The sequence below is a fragment of the Agelaius tricolor genome, unplaced genomic scaffold (genome assembly GCF_023055355.1).
Source record: "Agelaius tricolor isolate 1412-34295 unplaced genomic scaffold, bAgeTri1.0.p SCAF_5, whole genome shotgun sequence".
Taxonomy (NCBI): Eukaryota; Metazoa; Chordata; class Aves; order Passeriformes; family Icteridae; genus Agelaius; species Agelaius tricolor.
The window spans coordinates 16,810,162-16,826,842 of record NW_027269265.1 but is presented as its reverse complement, the minus strand read 5'-3'; the positions used below and the strand labels follow the sequence as shown (position 1 = coordinate 16,826,842).

Below are 16,681 nucleotides of genomic sequence, written 5' to 3'. Positions count from 1 at the left end.
TTTTGTGAATGGATTTTAGAAAATGCTACAAGAAATACTCCTCAAAGAAATTTACAGCTGTGCTAAAGCCATCAAGCCATCCTACATTTTTTGTTTACCGTCATGAATTGGTTCAAAAAATGCACCAGGAATTTCACAGCACTTGAGATCCATTTCCCTACTGAAGTCAAAATTACTTTTACAGAAATATTTCTTCAGCATGAGAAATGTGAGAAAGACAACTGTTCCCTCTGCTAGAAATCTAAACTACACAGATGGGCCACATAAGACATTCTTACAGCGTGACAAACTCCACTACAGGAACAGACTGAAGAAGAAAAATGAAAGCTGCTTTGAAGCCTCTTTGCTAAGGTTATCAGTCAGAACTATGTATAGTGGAATTAATTTGGCTCTTTTTTGTTGTTTTTAGTATAATTTTTAAGTCCTTCTCTCTAACAGACTGGTTATCCCTTGCTTTGAAAGAGCAGCTCTGAAAGCTCCTAGTGCTGATTAGTCACCATACTGGGAGCAAAGTGGTTCTTTCCCAATTATTTTGGGAGTTTCAGATTCTTGTATTAATACAGAGGGCCCCACATGAGGCCCTGTACTCTACATTAACTAACCTGCTGCTTCAGGGAGTATCTTGCAGAGTGAGAGGGAAGAGACAAGTGGAGATGACACCACCCATAATTCAGATGAATTTTCTGTTATCCCCAGTTATGGAAAGCCCTTTCTTGCCCTCACTGATCTGTGCAGCAGAACTGAATTCATGTGGAACTTACTTTTTTGGAGCAGGATCATAGAACTTGTACTGGTCCATTATCTTCTCTTCAAGTTTTTCCTTATGTCTTCTTAAGGCATTCAATTTATCACTGCGAGGGGGGAAAACATATTCTGAGTCATCTGTATGAAATTAAGCATAATGGAAAAACTGAAGACCAGAAGCCACCAAGAGAAGGAGACTGAAATATATTCCTATCCTGAACCTTCAGGATTCACAGTCTGTTTGGAGAGGGCCAATGCAAAAGCCTACCAACCATGCTGATGGGTGATTTTTGTGCAATAAAGCATGAAAGGTGAAAGAACAACAGTAGATGGTGGTACAAGATTAACTAATATCTCAGGCAGATTTTGTTTGGTGGGTGTTAAGACTAACTGTGGTTTTTATTGATTGTTTTGTTACCCTACACAGGGAAATTGGCAAATCTTATTTTCATTCAAGTAGTAAGGCAAATGCGCCTCCATCATAGAACAGTCAGACACCAGGATAAACTGATCAGAGAACATCTGAACTGTATTCAACCTATTTCAGCAATTTCTAACACTTCAACCATATAAGCCAGTACTGCTATAAAACTCAACTCAGTAACTCCCACATCATCCTCATGTGTCTAAACTAAAATTCTTGGGATTAAGAACATTTTTCTTCCTTCTTTCATACCTATAAGAGAAATTCACTGCAGTGAAAACAGGATTCTTTGTAAACACATAGTATCTTTAAACAGGGTATTTCACTTCAATGTGTCAACCTGGGCATGAAGGATACAGCAATGTATGTTGATGTCTGTATCCTTAAAAACAACATCAAAGCAGGTATTTCTTGAAATGCAAATGAAAAAAGCAAGAGGAGTATGAATATTTACTATTCTTCAGGAACCTAAATACAAAATAACTCTCATAAGACTATATTTTTGTTGCAACTTGGCTGTTTTCCAAAACCTTAAAACCCTTTCCCAACCTCCTCTTCTTTGAGAAGTACCACTGGGTTTAGCATTCCATCTTTTCTAACTGTATTCTCCACATAGGTTCATCTGTATTATTTGAAAAGAGCTGTGTTTGCCCAGGTGTTTTGTGAACAACCCTTTGCAGTAAGGCAATGTAGAAACATTTTGTGCTTTCTCCTATTACACTTATCCCCTACCAAACAGCTATCAACAAGAATTATCATTTCACTGCCTGCTCTTCTAGTCCTGATAGATTATTTGTATTCTGCATTTGTCTAGATTACTTAAGGTTTCACAATTCAAATCTCTTTTTTCTTACATGTACTGTTTCTGTTCTTCATGATACTGCTCCTTGCTCTCCATGTTCTGCTCCAATAACATCTGATTCTGCTGGCTCAGCATCTGAATCTGGCTCAGGAGATGATGGTTTTCTTCTTCCAGATTTCCCTTTAGACGGGACAGGAGCTATTAAACAAGACAAATTAATCTTTCCTCTTCATCTGGCTTCCCTGGAGTGCACCATAATCAAGATAACACAACAGCACGGTAACCTAAGATAAAAACTATACACTTCAAACTATGTGGGGGTGTTGTTTCATAGTTTAACCTTCTATATACAGCATGTCCAAAGCTTCACACCATGTATGGCAGCTCTCTAACCCAAAAGCAGCAGTAGCTGGGTATTCACAGCTACTCACCTCACAGTGGTTATCCAGCTTGGTCAGAGAGATATCCATGGATTGGTGCTGTTCTTTCAGCTCATCATAGCGAGCTTGCCAACGATTCAACTCCAGCTGAGAGTTGTTCAAGGAAGTTTTCAGCTCTTTAGTGTGTGAATGGAGCCCTTCATACTCTGCCTTTAGCTGGTTGTGCAAGAAATTCACCCTAAACAGGAAGAAGAGAGCATGCTTATGACAGACACTTCACAGAAAGGACCTCACATTAAAAGACCACACCATCAGTTCACAGCTCTCACTAAATCAAACATAGTTCCAAAGAGTAACTCCTAAGGACATTTTTATTCTAAGCATTTCATAGAATTTTAAGAAGCAGTGGTAATATTACAAAAAATTTCAAATTATAAAATAACTGAAAGGAAAATACATGAAAAATAAAACTGCTATTTCTTCAATACGTAAGAAACACACCACAAATTTCTGAGGCACAATGTATTTAAGAGCATTGGGATATAAAGGCAGATCTATTTGGCACAAATAAAGAAAACTCACATGTTGTTTTTTTATCCTAATGCATGAAATATGAACATTTAAGTGTGAAACACTGTGGTGTTGTAAGAAGATACTGTGGCATTCTTTTACACTTTTAGGTAAATCCAAAAATGTCTACAAATCAGGAAGGCACAACATTAAATAACTAGATGAACAGATTAAGTTCTGTATCTGCTGACAGATAACCCTGGTTCTGCCAGCCCTGCAATCAACATTATGCAACATCTTTGTCCCTAAGAAAATGAATTAGGAACAGCAAACTTGAGAAAACCTCTCAAGAGCTCTGTACTGCTCTAAAGTACACTCATACAATTGTAGCTCAACTTAAAATGTGATTTTTAAATATGATTCAACCTGACATTGCTTTAACTTGATGTGGTCTTGGCCCATCATTTGCACCAAACAGATTCTCAGAACACCTTTGTAGTATGAACAAGGCTACAGGGAGGTTTGTGGCTCTCAAAAGGGGCTCTGCCCTAAGTTAACAGCTACCCACTGATCAACAGTCTCTAAGACTGCTTCTAATAACAGGAATGGCAATCTTCTCTGGGCAGCAGAAAATAAACAGTGGTAACTCCTAGAGCTAAAATCATATTATATAAAAATCACAGATCAGTACTCCTCAAGGGGAAAAAAGCCAGTATAATTTGGGGCCTTGGCATTTGTAGTTCTGCCTAAAGGCAAGTGCTTGGAAACAATTCATTGCAGAAAATGCTTTTGAACTGAACCAACCACATGTGGAAGTTTATCTTCTATGAGCAAAGCTCCCAGGGCTGAAGCACCAAATAACAGTATCAGTTGACAGTATTCATGAAGCTGACAATCTTTAACAAGTAAAAATTACCAAATTAACAATACAAAATAGAGAAAAAAGAACAGACACATTATATGAAGGTACTTCAGAGCTAATGCAACACATCCATGTTTTGCCTAATTGACTTTTAATTGATATATTTAACAATTTAGCAAAGGAACCATACCTATCCAGTTCCTCCCTCAGCTTCTGATTTTCCCCAGTGGTTATTGCATTTGATCTTCTCTCTTGTTGCAGAACCTCTCTCTCATTTTTTAAAACTAATTCCAACTCTTCCAATTCTGCTTTGTGTTTCGTTAAACTATTGTATCTGCAAAAGGAAGAATAGCATACACTCAGCTTTCATTGAAACATTTTTCTTCCTCTGGGTTAATATTTTTAATAGGTAATACCACAACGATTAGAAAGCATTTTTTTCTGGCTTTATTTCTTTCATCCACATTTATGTGGTTGAACTTCTACCAAAGCTGAAAAATTCAACACTATGCATGAAAATTCAACTTAGTATACAAGTCAGCAGAGAAGACTTTAGGAAAAGAGAAAGAAAAAGCAAAACATTTTTTAAGGAAACAGGAACACAACTGCCAGGATTTTACTTCAATTTCAGATTCTGGTCATTTAGTAAAAGCATGAGATTCTGCAGAATGAGTGGAAACTGCACCACTAAACCGGAATCCCAGTCACAAATAATTGAGAGTGGCAAGAGTTAAAAACCTGACTAGAAAGTAGCTCCCAAAAAGCAAAAGAAAAACAATGCAATGAGGAAGAGTTTGTTAGGGAGCCACCTAATCCATATTAAGTTATATGCATAGGTAATAGCATCCTGCACATCTACTAATCTCCTGCATATTCCAGACAGATGATGAGGTATCAGTGAAATAGCAAAACACCTTTAAGCAGAGGCTGACTCACCTGCTTGAGTTTTCATCAGTGAAAAAACCAAGAGCAAAACCAGTGTAGTATATGGTAGAGATAATTCCTGCTATATATGTGTATAAAATATTGTAGAATCTAAGATATGTCTGTGACCACCCTGGCTGGGAGCAGAGTCTTATGTTTATTCAATTAGTTCCTGGACAACATTGAGATAATATCAAGTCTGTTAACGTATGAAAGAAACCTTCCTGGGCCATGACTGTCAGTTTCCTTGGAATGTCTAAATCACTCACAGGGACCTGCACCTGGGAAGATTGCATCTACCACTGGGGGACCTGCACCTGGGAAGACTGCATCTACCATTCTCAAGAACCTCAAGAACTGGTATCACTCTGCTACATACAAATACAGACTCTGCCATCACTCTGCTACATACAAATACAGACTCTGCCATCACTCTGCTACATACAAATACAGACTCTGCCGTGCTCAGACATCCGTCTGGACACCTGGACCTACCTTTGTCTATTCCTGCACATGTATGGCCCCAGTTCTACATGTGAAGAGACACAAAGGAACGTGCCGATCATCCCTGCCTCAGGCAGAATAAACTGTACATAAGCTGACTGCTTGAGGCATTCGGGGTGAGCCACTGGGGAAACGCTGGCACTTTGTCAGTCGGGGATGTCGGTTCACCCAGCGCCTGCACCCAGGGCTGACGCTGTCTTGGCTGTGGTGGTTTTTCGAAATTCTATTTTTTGTTATTGATCTAATAAATCTTTGTTAAATTTTTATTATAAATTTGGCTGCCGATTTGATCATTTATAACACCAGTGTTCACATCCAGGCTTCCACTATTATTTGGTTTGTATAATTTGTGCATAAACCATTCAGGGCAGGGAGATGGGGAGAGAGAGAGGGCTGACGGCATCTCTTTAATTTTGATCTCTGGAATGCTAAAGTAACCGAGGTGTGGAACAACTTCCCTGATATTTGGCACATGGATTAGGCAGGCTCAGCCTCCCTGAGGTGCTACACCACCTGCATCCAGAAAACTGAGAAGAACGGGGTGGACTGACATCACTTCACAAGGCAGCAAGCTGTTCCCAGATCTTTTTTCCCCTCTGGTGGATTCTGTCAGAATCTGTGGCCACACAACACCAGCAGAGGCCACTGGGGCCATTGGTGCAGTCAATGTCAAAAGTCATCAGCACAATTTTGGTCACTGTAATAAAAGGGTATTGCCCCAAACTATCACATACGTCTGTGTCAAAAATGGAGAAATACTCTTCCAAGCACTTTTAAAAGAGAATCTAAGTGGAAGATGCAGCATTGCTTAAAAAGCCAAAGAGAACAAGCATCTTTCTGTGACTCTCATGCCAGCAGAGATGAATGCAGAGCACAGTTACTCTGCAGTCATGAAAACTTCAAAACAAAACCAAAACCAGCAGACAGCACCAAATAGTGACTCCTGCCAACTTGTTTTTCTTTCAGGCTACCATTCCATTCATCTCAGGGTCAAATTACAGCCTGTCCCAAATTCCAGTCCATTGAAGGGCCACACAGGAAAGTACCTGTCTCCCAGACAAAAGCTGCTTTATACTACTCATTCCCAGGAACAGCAGTAGAGTTTAATTAACCTTATTTATTTGTTTTCTTGCTCCATTCAGCTCTGGGACATTTCAAATTCAATGTCCATACAACAAATGGAAGAACCTGAAAGCAGAGGAAGGTTTCACATCCAGCTCCAAGAAGCATTTTAGACAAACTGTGTGCCAATGCAGAGTCTGAGAACACAAACTCCAGTCAGTCCTTTGGCAGAGATCACCATGGCTGTCTCTGCAGAAATTGCACTGTAAATTCTTTTGCTGTCTCCGCATGATAGGGCTACTCTGTTCATTTTTATCCATGCCCTCTATGTTTTAAAGAGGGCTCCTTAAAAGAGAAGCAGGATACTGGTCCAGCATTACCAGCCAGGCACAGCACCACAGGCTGCCACATTGAGCCTGAGGCAGGCCACAGCTGCTCCCCTAGTTGTTAGGTGAAAGGTAAGAAAGAGGAGAGAGACTGTCTGCAAAAATGGAAATGATTGTTCATGTCCGGAGCCCTAATGAAATCCTCAGGCAAAATCTTCTTGTAGTAGAGATTCAGCCTGGAGTCTACAATTTGAGCACAATCTGTGCAACCTGACAAGCTCTACCACCAGGGACCAGGTTACCCTTCCTGCAGACTATTCAACACTCATGTTCATTTCACTTTTTAAAGCATCAGGCTCTTAGAAGAGTTTCAAAAAGATTTTCTCATACGTGCATATAGAATTCATTTTGGCTCTGACATAATCTATTCCTAGGACTGAGTAAATGTAGTCCTCTTTACTCCTTTTGGCTTTTATTCTTTTATTCTTTCTGCTGCTTTTTGAGGAGAAATACTATGGGTAGATATTTGTGAATGAGACAATTTTGAAAACGCTCAGCTATGATAAAAAGTGTGACAAAAGGAACCCAGAAAAATAACTACCAGGCAGCACTGGTAACATAATAATACAACTGCCTGCTATATGTAACCCTACAAAGCAGGGATTCTTTTCCCAGTGTCTCTGCAGGATTAGACTTCTCCAACCTAAGCCACAAAGAAATGCTCAGGGATCTGTTAATCATCTGTAGCTACAAAATTATTACCTTCCCTTAGTAATATGCAATATGTAAAGCAGTTTCAAAAATGCAGAAGAAGCCAGCCTGTGTGTTCACTGAGACCATCAGACAGACACCTCAAAGTCAAAAAACTGCTATTAATGGTCAATGACCCTAACATATTAATTCTCTTCTTGCTGAGCCAAACCCACACAACTGTGGTTTCCTGGGCTATGACAGGCCATTTCACTGCAGTTACAAACAACCCATTATTAAATCCCCACTGCAGTGTTAATATGTGCAGAAAGAACCAAAAGCGGTTTAATTAAGTTTGCTTAGGTGCAGAAAATATCCTGTGGTTAGAATGCTGCAGAGTGAACTACACAAACCTTTGGGACCATGGCTGTACATGTTGTTGGATGTGCACAAGCTAACTGAAGTTGCTGTGGATCTTCCTAGACCAGCTGCAATCATAGGTTTGTGTGGAAGTGTAATCCTGCCTTAAGCAACAGAATTCTGATTACAGTGCTGCCAACAGCTGAGGAAAACCAATCACCTTGGAGTTGTGACATGCAAAGCCCATCTCCTAAACACCACACAAGAAAACTTCTTGGTTGCACTGAGCTGCTCTGGGGAAAACTTAGCAGGTGGTGCATTCTAGCTGAACTTGAAAGTGAAATATCCCATCTTAGCAGTCACAGACCTTAGTTAATAAGAAGAGGTGTAAGAAAACTCTTTTTATGCTACTCTTTCTCCCTTCTGCTCCCTTAGCAGCACATGATGGAGGGAGAACAAAATATGCACTAAAAAAGTAGCTTGTGGCTTTTTTCCTGACAGCCAAATGGAGTCCTTGGACAAATCACCTTGATAAGTATCTTTTAAGACTGATCTGCTGAGGAGGATACTGCACACTTAGTACTGCCAAACTCAACTTGTTTTGAGTATAGAGAAGGCCACCATCTGCTCCCCTGCAACACCTCTCACTGGGAGTCACATCTCAGAAAGAGAGTCCAAACTGTTAATGATTACAGTGGTGACCCTCTATAGATAACCTATTCTTTGAAAAACACTTTTTCCTTAGGCTAGAGCTGCTTAGTGTTTGGTACTCATCAAGCAAAGAAAGAACACAGCAAATTGCCTTAACACACTGCAGTGTAGTAATCTCAAGCAAAGCCTGAATCAATGAGAGCCATTAATCAGTCTGAGAAAGACTTGGTAAGCAGGAACAGTGTCTGTGTAATCACTTACAGCTCATTTAGTTGATAGCCAAGCAGCTGTCCTGTCACACAGCCCCAGTGGATATTTTAATCACAATAGTTTACTCCTGTACTTCATAAAAATCTACCCCACATTGTATTTGCCAGCTCCTTAGTCTTTTGGGAAGAAAAGTTTAGCACCAGTTTGCAGTCCACCATCAAGGATCACCACTAAGCTGCTCTGAACCCAACTCATGATCTTGCACAGAAATTAAATCTAAATAAAAGTGTTTTGAGGAAAATCTCTGAAAAATATAAGAGACGTCTGAGAGGTAGGCAGAGCAGCATTTTTGTAGTAGTACATTATGTGTATTGTTGAATCCATGCACAATTGTCAGAAAATGACAGTGACTAAAGACTAAACAATTAACATTTTACTGATTTCCTAATTCAACTGAAGGGCCTGAAGCAAAAACTTTAGATCATGAGAACTACAAGAAAATTATTAATACATCATTATCTTATAGTTAGGTCAATATAGCTTCCTTCAGAGAGTCTCCTTTGACATGACACAGATGCCACAAGGTTCAATGATTGAAATTTCTCAAGATACACACTACTCATATATAGGTGACCTGCAGACTTTATGGTTTGAAAAGAGCTCCGCACAGTAGAATTGGAGAATGTTTTTAAGGCTGGATGATGTTATACCACAAATCCTTAAATGCAGTAGAAGCATTTAAGTTACATCTGACAAAGCATCCAAGATCCAAGCCTATGTTTGCTGAGTATCACCAGAGTCACCTCTGTTCTGCCACCTTTAGAGATCTAAAATCTAGAGCTTTGCAAATATTTTCATCTAATGTCCCAATGACAATAGGAATGACTAGGCACTTTTTCAGGGCAACAACTTTGTAATTTCTGTTTGTAATTGGAGACAACACTTGAAGCTAAAATTGTAACATAGACACATTCTCACTACACAATACCCCGAGCAGTGAGCGTACCTCTCACGCAGACCTTTGTGCTCCAGATCCAGGGTTTTGTGTAATGTTTTCAGGCAGCTGTGCTGATTTATCAGCCTTTCATACTCTGCAGACTGTCGATCATGCAGTGAAGCAAGGTGTTCATGGTCCTGAAGCAATGACTCATACTCAGCTTTCAGCTGCTCCTTCTGTTTCAGTAGATTTTCATTCTCGTTCTCCTTGGCTGTCTGCTGATTTTGCAGTAAAGCATTCTGGGCTGTCAGTGAAGCACTCTGGGAGCTGAGAGTTGAATTTTCTACCTAAAGTTTTGCAAGTAAAAAGTAAATATTACTTATCCACATCTACTGGTACATACAACAACATTTTGTAGCAGCTTACACCCATATAAAGTTAGTCAAGAATGCCTACGCTTCCTTGTTGACTTAAGACATCTATGTACAATTTGGCATCATTTTGGGATTACTGCTGGCAGTATGCATCACATAAAGCTATGCTGTCAGCAGTAAGAAAACTATCACAATAACCTCTAAACTGAAAATACACCGCTCTACCAGAAGCTCTTGAGCCCAAAGACCAAGATGATCTGGAACACTCACAACTCAACTGCATCTCTGACAATCATGATCAGAGTTAAAAGTTACCCTGTATTTGTGTATAAGTAATGAAACTCAAGTTCACCAAAACTCAGAAACATTAACTGCACCAGTGTATGTGAACAACACTCCTAACACTGTGTATGTGAGCAGTTCTCCTAACAAGTCTGGTTTCAGTAGAGGATGGTGCACTGATTTTATGTAAATCAATTAGGGATGGGAAACAATTAATGAGAACAAAGAAACCCATCTCTCCATCTCAGAACATGCAAGAGGAAGACCTTGAAAAGCGAAAGTCAAGAAAAATAGAGTTAATCCAATGTTGTCCTTTGAAACTGGCCTTCTTCTCAAAGTAAGTTTTTTTTTTTAAATCAAGTAATTTTTAAGAGTATCTTTTCCACTGGCAACTTTGACATTTTGTCTGAAAGTCTGAAAGCTGTGATTGGAGCTCATTGCTACAACATCTAAGGGAAGCTGACTTGTGTCCTCTTTCCATTTCTGCTGAGCTCTTTCACAGGCACAGCATTAACACAAAAAAGAAAAGCTTTTTTTTATTTCAGAAGTGTAGCTTCTGGAATAACACATCTGGATTTTGCTGTATTAATTTTAATTTATTCTTTCTAAATAACCACCTTATTGCTGAAGGTAGCTACCAGACATTAGCTACAGACCCAATTTCCCTTCTAGCTTGGAGAAATTCAGACCCCAAACGAAGCTCCACCTCCTAGGCTTCATCTTTCCATCATTACATCAGCCTATCAACACAAACGTTTCATTATTGGCTGTCATCTCCTCCACAGTACTGTAATCAAATCCAACCTCCTGGCACAGAGGCAGAAGGATGTTCTGACCTGGAGTTTGGCTGTCTGTGTCTGCAGGGCAGTGTTATGCTCTTGAAGGAAGACATTTTGCTTCTGTAGTGTCAGGATCTGATTGTTGAAGGAGACATTCTGTGTTTCCAAATGCTTTAGCTGTTCCTTAAGCAGCTGCTTCTCAGTATGCAGGGCTGCATTCTGAAAGAGAGATGGCATTGAAGGGTTGACAGGAAGAAAAGAAACAGCTGTCCCAATTATCTGGAGTCTGATCACAGATGAGAACCAATTAGTGATGATCATTCTGCAACAAAGGCATAAAAAAAACCTCTTTGCAGCATTAAACGAAGGTAGGACAGATTTTAACACACAGGATCAATCCCTGCAAAGATGGGACAAGATGGACACAAGACACATGAAGCACTTAAGTCCCACACAGTCCTAAGAGACACCCAAGGAATCTGGTAGACTTGGGTGCCCCAGAAAACCTATCAGATTCCTTTAAGCCCAAAAATCCAGTTTCCACCAACCCACTCAAGAGCACAAGAGAAGTCTATGAGCTAAGAGGAAACAGGAGAAGGCTTACATTCCTTTCCAGTTCAATGGCCCTGTCCTTCAGTTTCAGCAGCTCTGTGGTGGCCTCTTGGTGCCCTGCTTCCAATTTCTCATTCATTTGCTGGTTGGCAATGAGCTTCTCTGCTGAATTCCTCAGTGACTTCTGAGCATACTGCCCATCCTGCTGAGTCTGCTTGAGTGCATCAAAGTCCTTCTTCACCTGCACAATCAACAAGCAACAATCCTTCAACACTGAAGGAACTGGAATAATGCATTAATAATGATGGGATATGTCACTCCTCTCTTGCACTGACTTTCAGAGATTCAACAACCATTACCCCACTTCACAGACAGGGAAGCTGAGACACAGACAGGTGGAAGAATCCACATCTCTTGCCCTCATGTCAGGTGTCTTTAGACTCAAGCTCACTGTCACCTAACAAACAGGCTATTCTTGGGGGATATGTTTCAACTGCAGTCTTCCTCAGCCCATGTTTCCACTAAACAAGGCAGAAAAACACAGCTATGCTAATGAAAAAAAACATGGGAAAACAGATCTACAAAGAGCAGTTATCCAAGAAAACCCCTCCTGATGTGCTCCTAGCCCAAATTTTTTTTATTAATTTTGTGTCATTACAAAGGGAAAAAAAAAGGCAGTCTAGTGAAAAAAAGGTTTCTTAGAAAGGATGTGTATAGGGAGGGGCAACGAGAAGAACAAACCTGCTCTTCGATAAAAAAAAAAAATCTAACCTCAAACCAAAAAATCCCCAAACATGTGAATGTGCAGAACTGCAATGTGAAAAATTAAAATTCACTTAAGGTCTTACCATATTTAAATCATTCTGTAACTGCTGGTTCAAGTTCAGAAAGTCTTTCACTTGAGCTTCCAGCATTGCAATCTTCTCCTCTTTCACAGCTAGAGTTGATTTTAGTGCTGATTCAGTTTTGCTTTCCAGAACCTTGTATTTTCTGAAAAATATGGTAATAGCTTTCTGATGTCTGCCACTAGGATGTGAGCCACCATCTAAACAGCAGACTTCACCTTCACCTGTTCCCAATCTCACTACATCTTAAATTATACATGCCTGCTTCTTCAGGAAAATTATTTCCTCTACTGCTGCAGATTACTACTGATATATTATAGCTAGGGAATTCACTTGTGGAAAATCCAATCAATTTTAATAGAGATTAACTCCAGCACGGTTCTACAGAAATATCAAAGAGTTACATAACTTGAAAGAAAATAAGTTTCTCTCTTTTCCCCATAATTACACTACAGAAAACTCTTCATATGGCTCTTTTGTAGATTTTTAACAAGGAGGAAGATCCACAGTTTAAAGATTCCTACAAGATGGGGAGGTTTCTCTAAGTAGGTCTAACCAAGAAGCCAATATACACACAGGTTGTTGGGATTGTCTGCTCATTACTATAGGACTCACAAAGGAAATCCTTGCCATCAGATATTTCTTAGGCAACATCTATGTTTATATAAACAGGTATCTAGACCACCAATTACATGAAGTAATGACAGACACTGTTTAACAGACATTCTACATGAAGAGAAATACACACTGAAATAGCTACTCAGCTGGGGAGTACAGAGGAACTGCAGTAACACTGCTAGCTTGGGGACAAAGTGGCATTTCTTCCTTCCACCCAAGAAAATGTTTTGCAAAACTTACAGTATCCTGCCAAGCTTGCCTCATAAAAATGTGGTTTATGTCCAAAACTGTTAAGGGTAATGGCAAGGAGGCAGATGAGAACCAAAAAGAAAGGCAAAGGGTTTCAGTTAGGCTGAGTCAAAAGAAGGACTGGAAGAGCTCCGTTTCCTTACGTGTCATCATTGCCATTATCATCCTCCAGCAGCAGCTCTTTGCTCAATCCCATCTTCTCCAGTTCCTGGCTCAGTTTGTCCAGCTCACTAGACAACTTTTGACTCTTCAGCTTCTCCAGGACCAAATCCTGAAACAGCATTAACACAATTACTTGCTATGCAAAGGGTGGTGGTAATTATCCAGCACTATACATGTTTTTAAGTGTAATGAAAAATTCATTGGATAAAATCCTAGTTTCAAGCAGGTCAGTTAAAATTCTTCCTCAGTGACAGCTGAGTGCAGAATTAAACTGATTGGTTTTATTTATAGGTCACTTGAAATAAATCTGCAGAATGCTTCTTTTGGCCTTTGTTTCACTCACTGTACTGAACTACTTCTGCCAACACTGGCTTTGTGCCTGCCTGCTGAAGGAGGGGATGTGCAGGCCAGGAGACACCACCCCGTCTCTGTGCCACACAAGGATTGTGCAGGGCTGGGGACACCAGCAGGGGGAGTTTCCATCTCTCAGCTAGGACAAAAAGCCCTGCCAGCACTGGTACACACTCAGGAGCAACAGGACTTCAGTATGGGAGTCTCCTGAGGTATTGTAGCTATGTTATTACCAAGGGTTGTGGTAACAGGGTCAGCAGTGAATAATGCACTGAGTTTCTCACATATGGTAAATGCTTTGCTGTTGTGCCAGTGAAGTGGTCTGTGTGGAAATGGCCTGGGTAGATGTAGTGCCACCTGCACTTCTAAAAAGGACAGATTATTTTTGGTGCATAGCTAAGTGTGAAGATCCCTACCACTCAAAATTCTCTGAAATACAAATGCACCATAGAGATCTACATTGCTTGTGTTTCTGCTAAAAGTTTTCTTAAACAACACATGAAGAAAGAACAAAAAAGCTACTGAAGAACTTTAAATTAAGAAAAATTATCCTGAATGTCAAACAGAACCAAGAATAAAATTTTATAAAAATACTTTGTCAAACTGTAGGTATTCAATAGTCCTCTGACATCACAAATTTAGCCATGAATTCATTCACATGGCAAGGTAAAAATATGGTTAAGGTCAGTGCCAGTCCAGTGATCTGTAAAGAGGTCCCTTTAACATCCATTAACTCCTTCTGCAGGATCTATGGAAAATACTAAAGAAAAGAAGATGGGCTATTATATGGGTGTGCACCACTGGAAATCTGCAAAATCTGAGAATGGAAAGATTATAGAGGAGCCTTCTCAGAAATTATATTGTTTTAATAATTTTTAAGGAAAGTTGGATAGAAACGTAACTTGGGACTGTGTCGAGTTTTTCTGACAGACTTTATTTCTCCTCCTCAAAATTACTCTAATGCTTCAAAATTGAAATAAAACTAAACCTTGAAGTAAGCAATTGCTTACTATATTAATCTTGCTAAACTTATCTATTTCACTGAGCTACTGCAGCACAACCCTTTTTCATTTTAATAGTCCTTCACAGGAAACCTGGTGCTGGCAGGACAACAGCAGCCAGGACAGGCAATGAGAGCAAGCTGCAATAATCTAAATCTGCTCATAGGCCACATGTAAGAGTGTCAGGCTCTAGCACACACATCCTCAGATTGCCCATGTCCTAATGCCTGGCACAGGGAGAGATCGCCGCTGCTTAGCACGCTCTCATCCAGCAGGGAAACATTTGGGGAAAGATGCTGTAAAGCAAGATCTTGGTGCAGCTGGTTTAGGTTGCTCATTTGGGATGGTTTTGTCTCAGAAGAGGGATGTCTATGTGTCCTCAACAAGTGCTAGACATTTCTAGGCCTGAGAGTCAATCAGCTGGATTGACTCCCTGAGAGTCAATCTCCCCCACTGGAGCTCTCACGTTAGCAAAAAATTTTGTAGCCACGGTTAGAGGAAAGTATCAAAGTCTTTGGTTAACAGGCACCACATAAGAGCTGTTGTAAAATTTTATTCTGCATGAAAAAAAGATGTAATTTAGAGACTGTATTGTGGACACAAAGTGGACACTGTACAACTGCACCAACTGCAGTTCTTGGCCTGTTCCACTTTCCAAGGCAACACTTTCAAATGACTGTGAAGGCTGTGTTAAGGCTGTGAAGATCTCCTGTGGGACAGAGATATATCCCTTTAGTAGTTCACTGAGCTGAGAAAACAAAAAATAGCAGCATAGAACCCAGTAGAATTAACTTGCTTACCTCTCTCAGTGTAGCTAGTGTTCTCTTATCAATTGTAACTTGCTTTAGGAGGTCTTTATTGTCCTTTTCAAACTCTTTCAGTTTACAAGATGACTCTCTGAATCGAGCAATTTCCTTTTCTAGTGTCTTGTTTTCCTTCTCAGCGACTGCTAGCTTTACTGTACTGTCATCCAAAATAGCATCTTTCAGCTCCACTTGCTGCCAAAGCCGTTTGGTTTCTTTCTCTAGCATTTTTTTGTCTTTTTCTAGCTGAGACATTCCTTGTTCTAGGGCTTTATTTTCCTTTTCTAAGCTCTCTAGCCGTTTGGCAGAAACCTTTAGCTCTTCAAGGTTCCTCTGGAGGACCTGATTTTCACTCTCCATTCCTTGAATTTCTTTTTCTAATTCCTGGATCTTTTTACTGCTGTTCTCCACAATTTGCTGAAGTCTCTGGTTTTCAGAACTGATACTCTGATAGCTTAGCTCCAGCCTCTCTGATTTCTTGTTCATTGCTTTTAACATTTCCACATTCTTTCTTAAGTCCTCTTTCTCCCTCTCCAAATCTTTATTTTCTGCTTCTATTTGTGCCATTTTTGTGCTAGTAAATCTCATGGTCTCTACCACTCTTCTAAGCTCCAGATTTTCTTCATCCAATTGCTTGTTGTCCCTTTCCAGGTCACTAAGACGGATGGAAATATTTTGTAATGTGTCCAAGGATTTTCTTAATTTCCTATTTTCCACTTCCAGATCACCATTCTCTTGCTCAAGAACTTCCACTTTTTCTGTCACTATTTTCATCACTGCTGCCTTTTTTGTGAGCTGTTCATTTTCCCTCTCCAGCCGGTGGAGCTCTTTTTCCATTTCTTCCACTCTTTCCACTTTTTCTCTAACCTGGTCAAAATCTTTTTGCAATTGTTTCTTCTCAAATTCCAGCTTGCTCAGTTTGCTACTTGTCTCAGTTACTGTTTCATGAAGGATTTTGTTCTCTTTTTCAATATCTTTCACTCTTGCCTCGCTGCTCACTTGTGATCTTTGTCTCAGGGATAGGACAACTTGATTAAGGTGATCATTTTCTTGTTTAAGGTCCTTTATCTACATAAACAGTTGTGCAAATGTTATTCATCTACTTACAAGTGTGGTACAAATTAGTCCTAAAGCAGAGAGATGACTGTTAACAAATCATATCATATCATAATCAATTTAATCCAAGACAAATTTCTCAGCAAATTATTGACTTGGTAACCAAGAACCCAAACTCTTAAAAAATTTATTTTAATAAATTAAAAACTGTGCTACATTCCTG

At 39.8% G+C, this 16,681-nt stretch overlaps 1 protein-coding gene across 3 annotated transcripts in view; it reads right to left on the bottom strand.

Moving 5' to 3' along the window:
• CCDC88C (coiled-coil domain containing 88C) overlaps positions 1-16,681 on the bottom strand; it is a 97,084-nt gene that overhangs the window by 11,376 nt on the left and 69,027 nt on the right. For all 3 annotated transcript variants that reach the window (XM_071426608.1, XM_071426609.1, XM_071426610.1), the window contains exons 15-24: positions 15,400-16,470; positions 13,229-13,356; positions 12,222-12,363; positions 11,426-11,614; positions 10,879-11,040; positions 9,456-9,733; positions 3,913-4,056; positions 2,402-2,588; positions 2,023-2,168; positions 762-851 (exon numbers count right to left, since the gene is read on the bottom strand). In XM_071426608.1, coding sequence (XP_071282709.1) covers positions 762-851; positions 2,023-2,168; positions 2,402-2,588; positions 3,913-4,056; positions 9,456-9,733; positions 10,879-11,040; positions 11,426-11,614; positions 12,222-12,363; positions 13,229-13,356; positions 15,400-16,470 — 2,537 coding nt within the window. The remainder of the gene's footprint in view (positions 1-761; positions 852-2,022; positions 2,169-2,401; positions 2,589-3,912; positions 4,057-9,455; positions 9,734-10,878; positions 11,041-11,425; positions 11,615-12,221; positions 12,364-13,228; positions 13,357-15,399; positions 16,471-16,681) is intronic.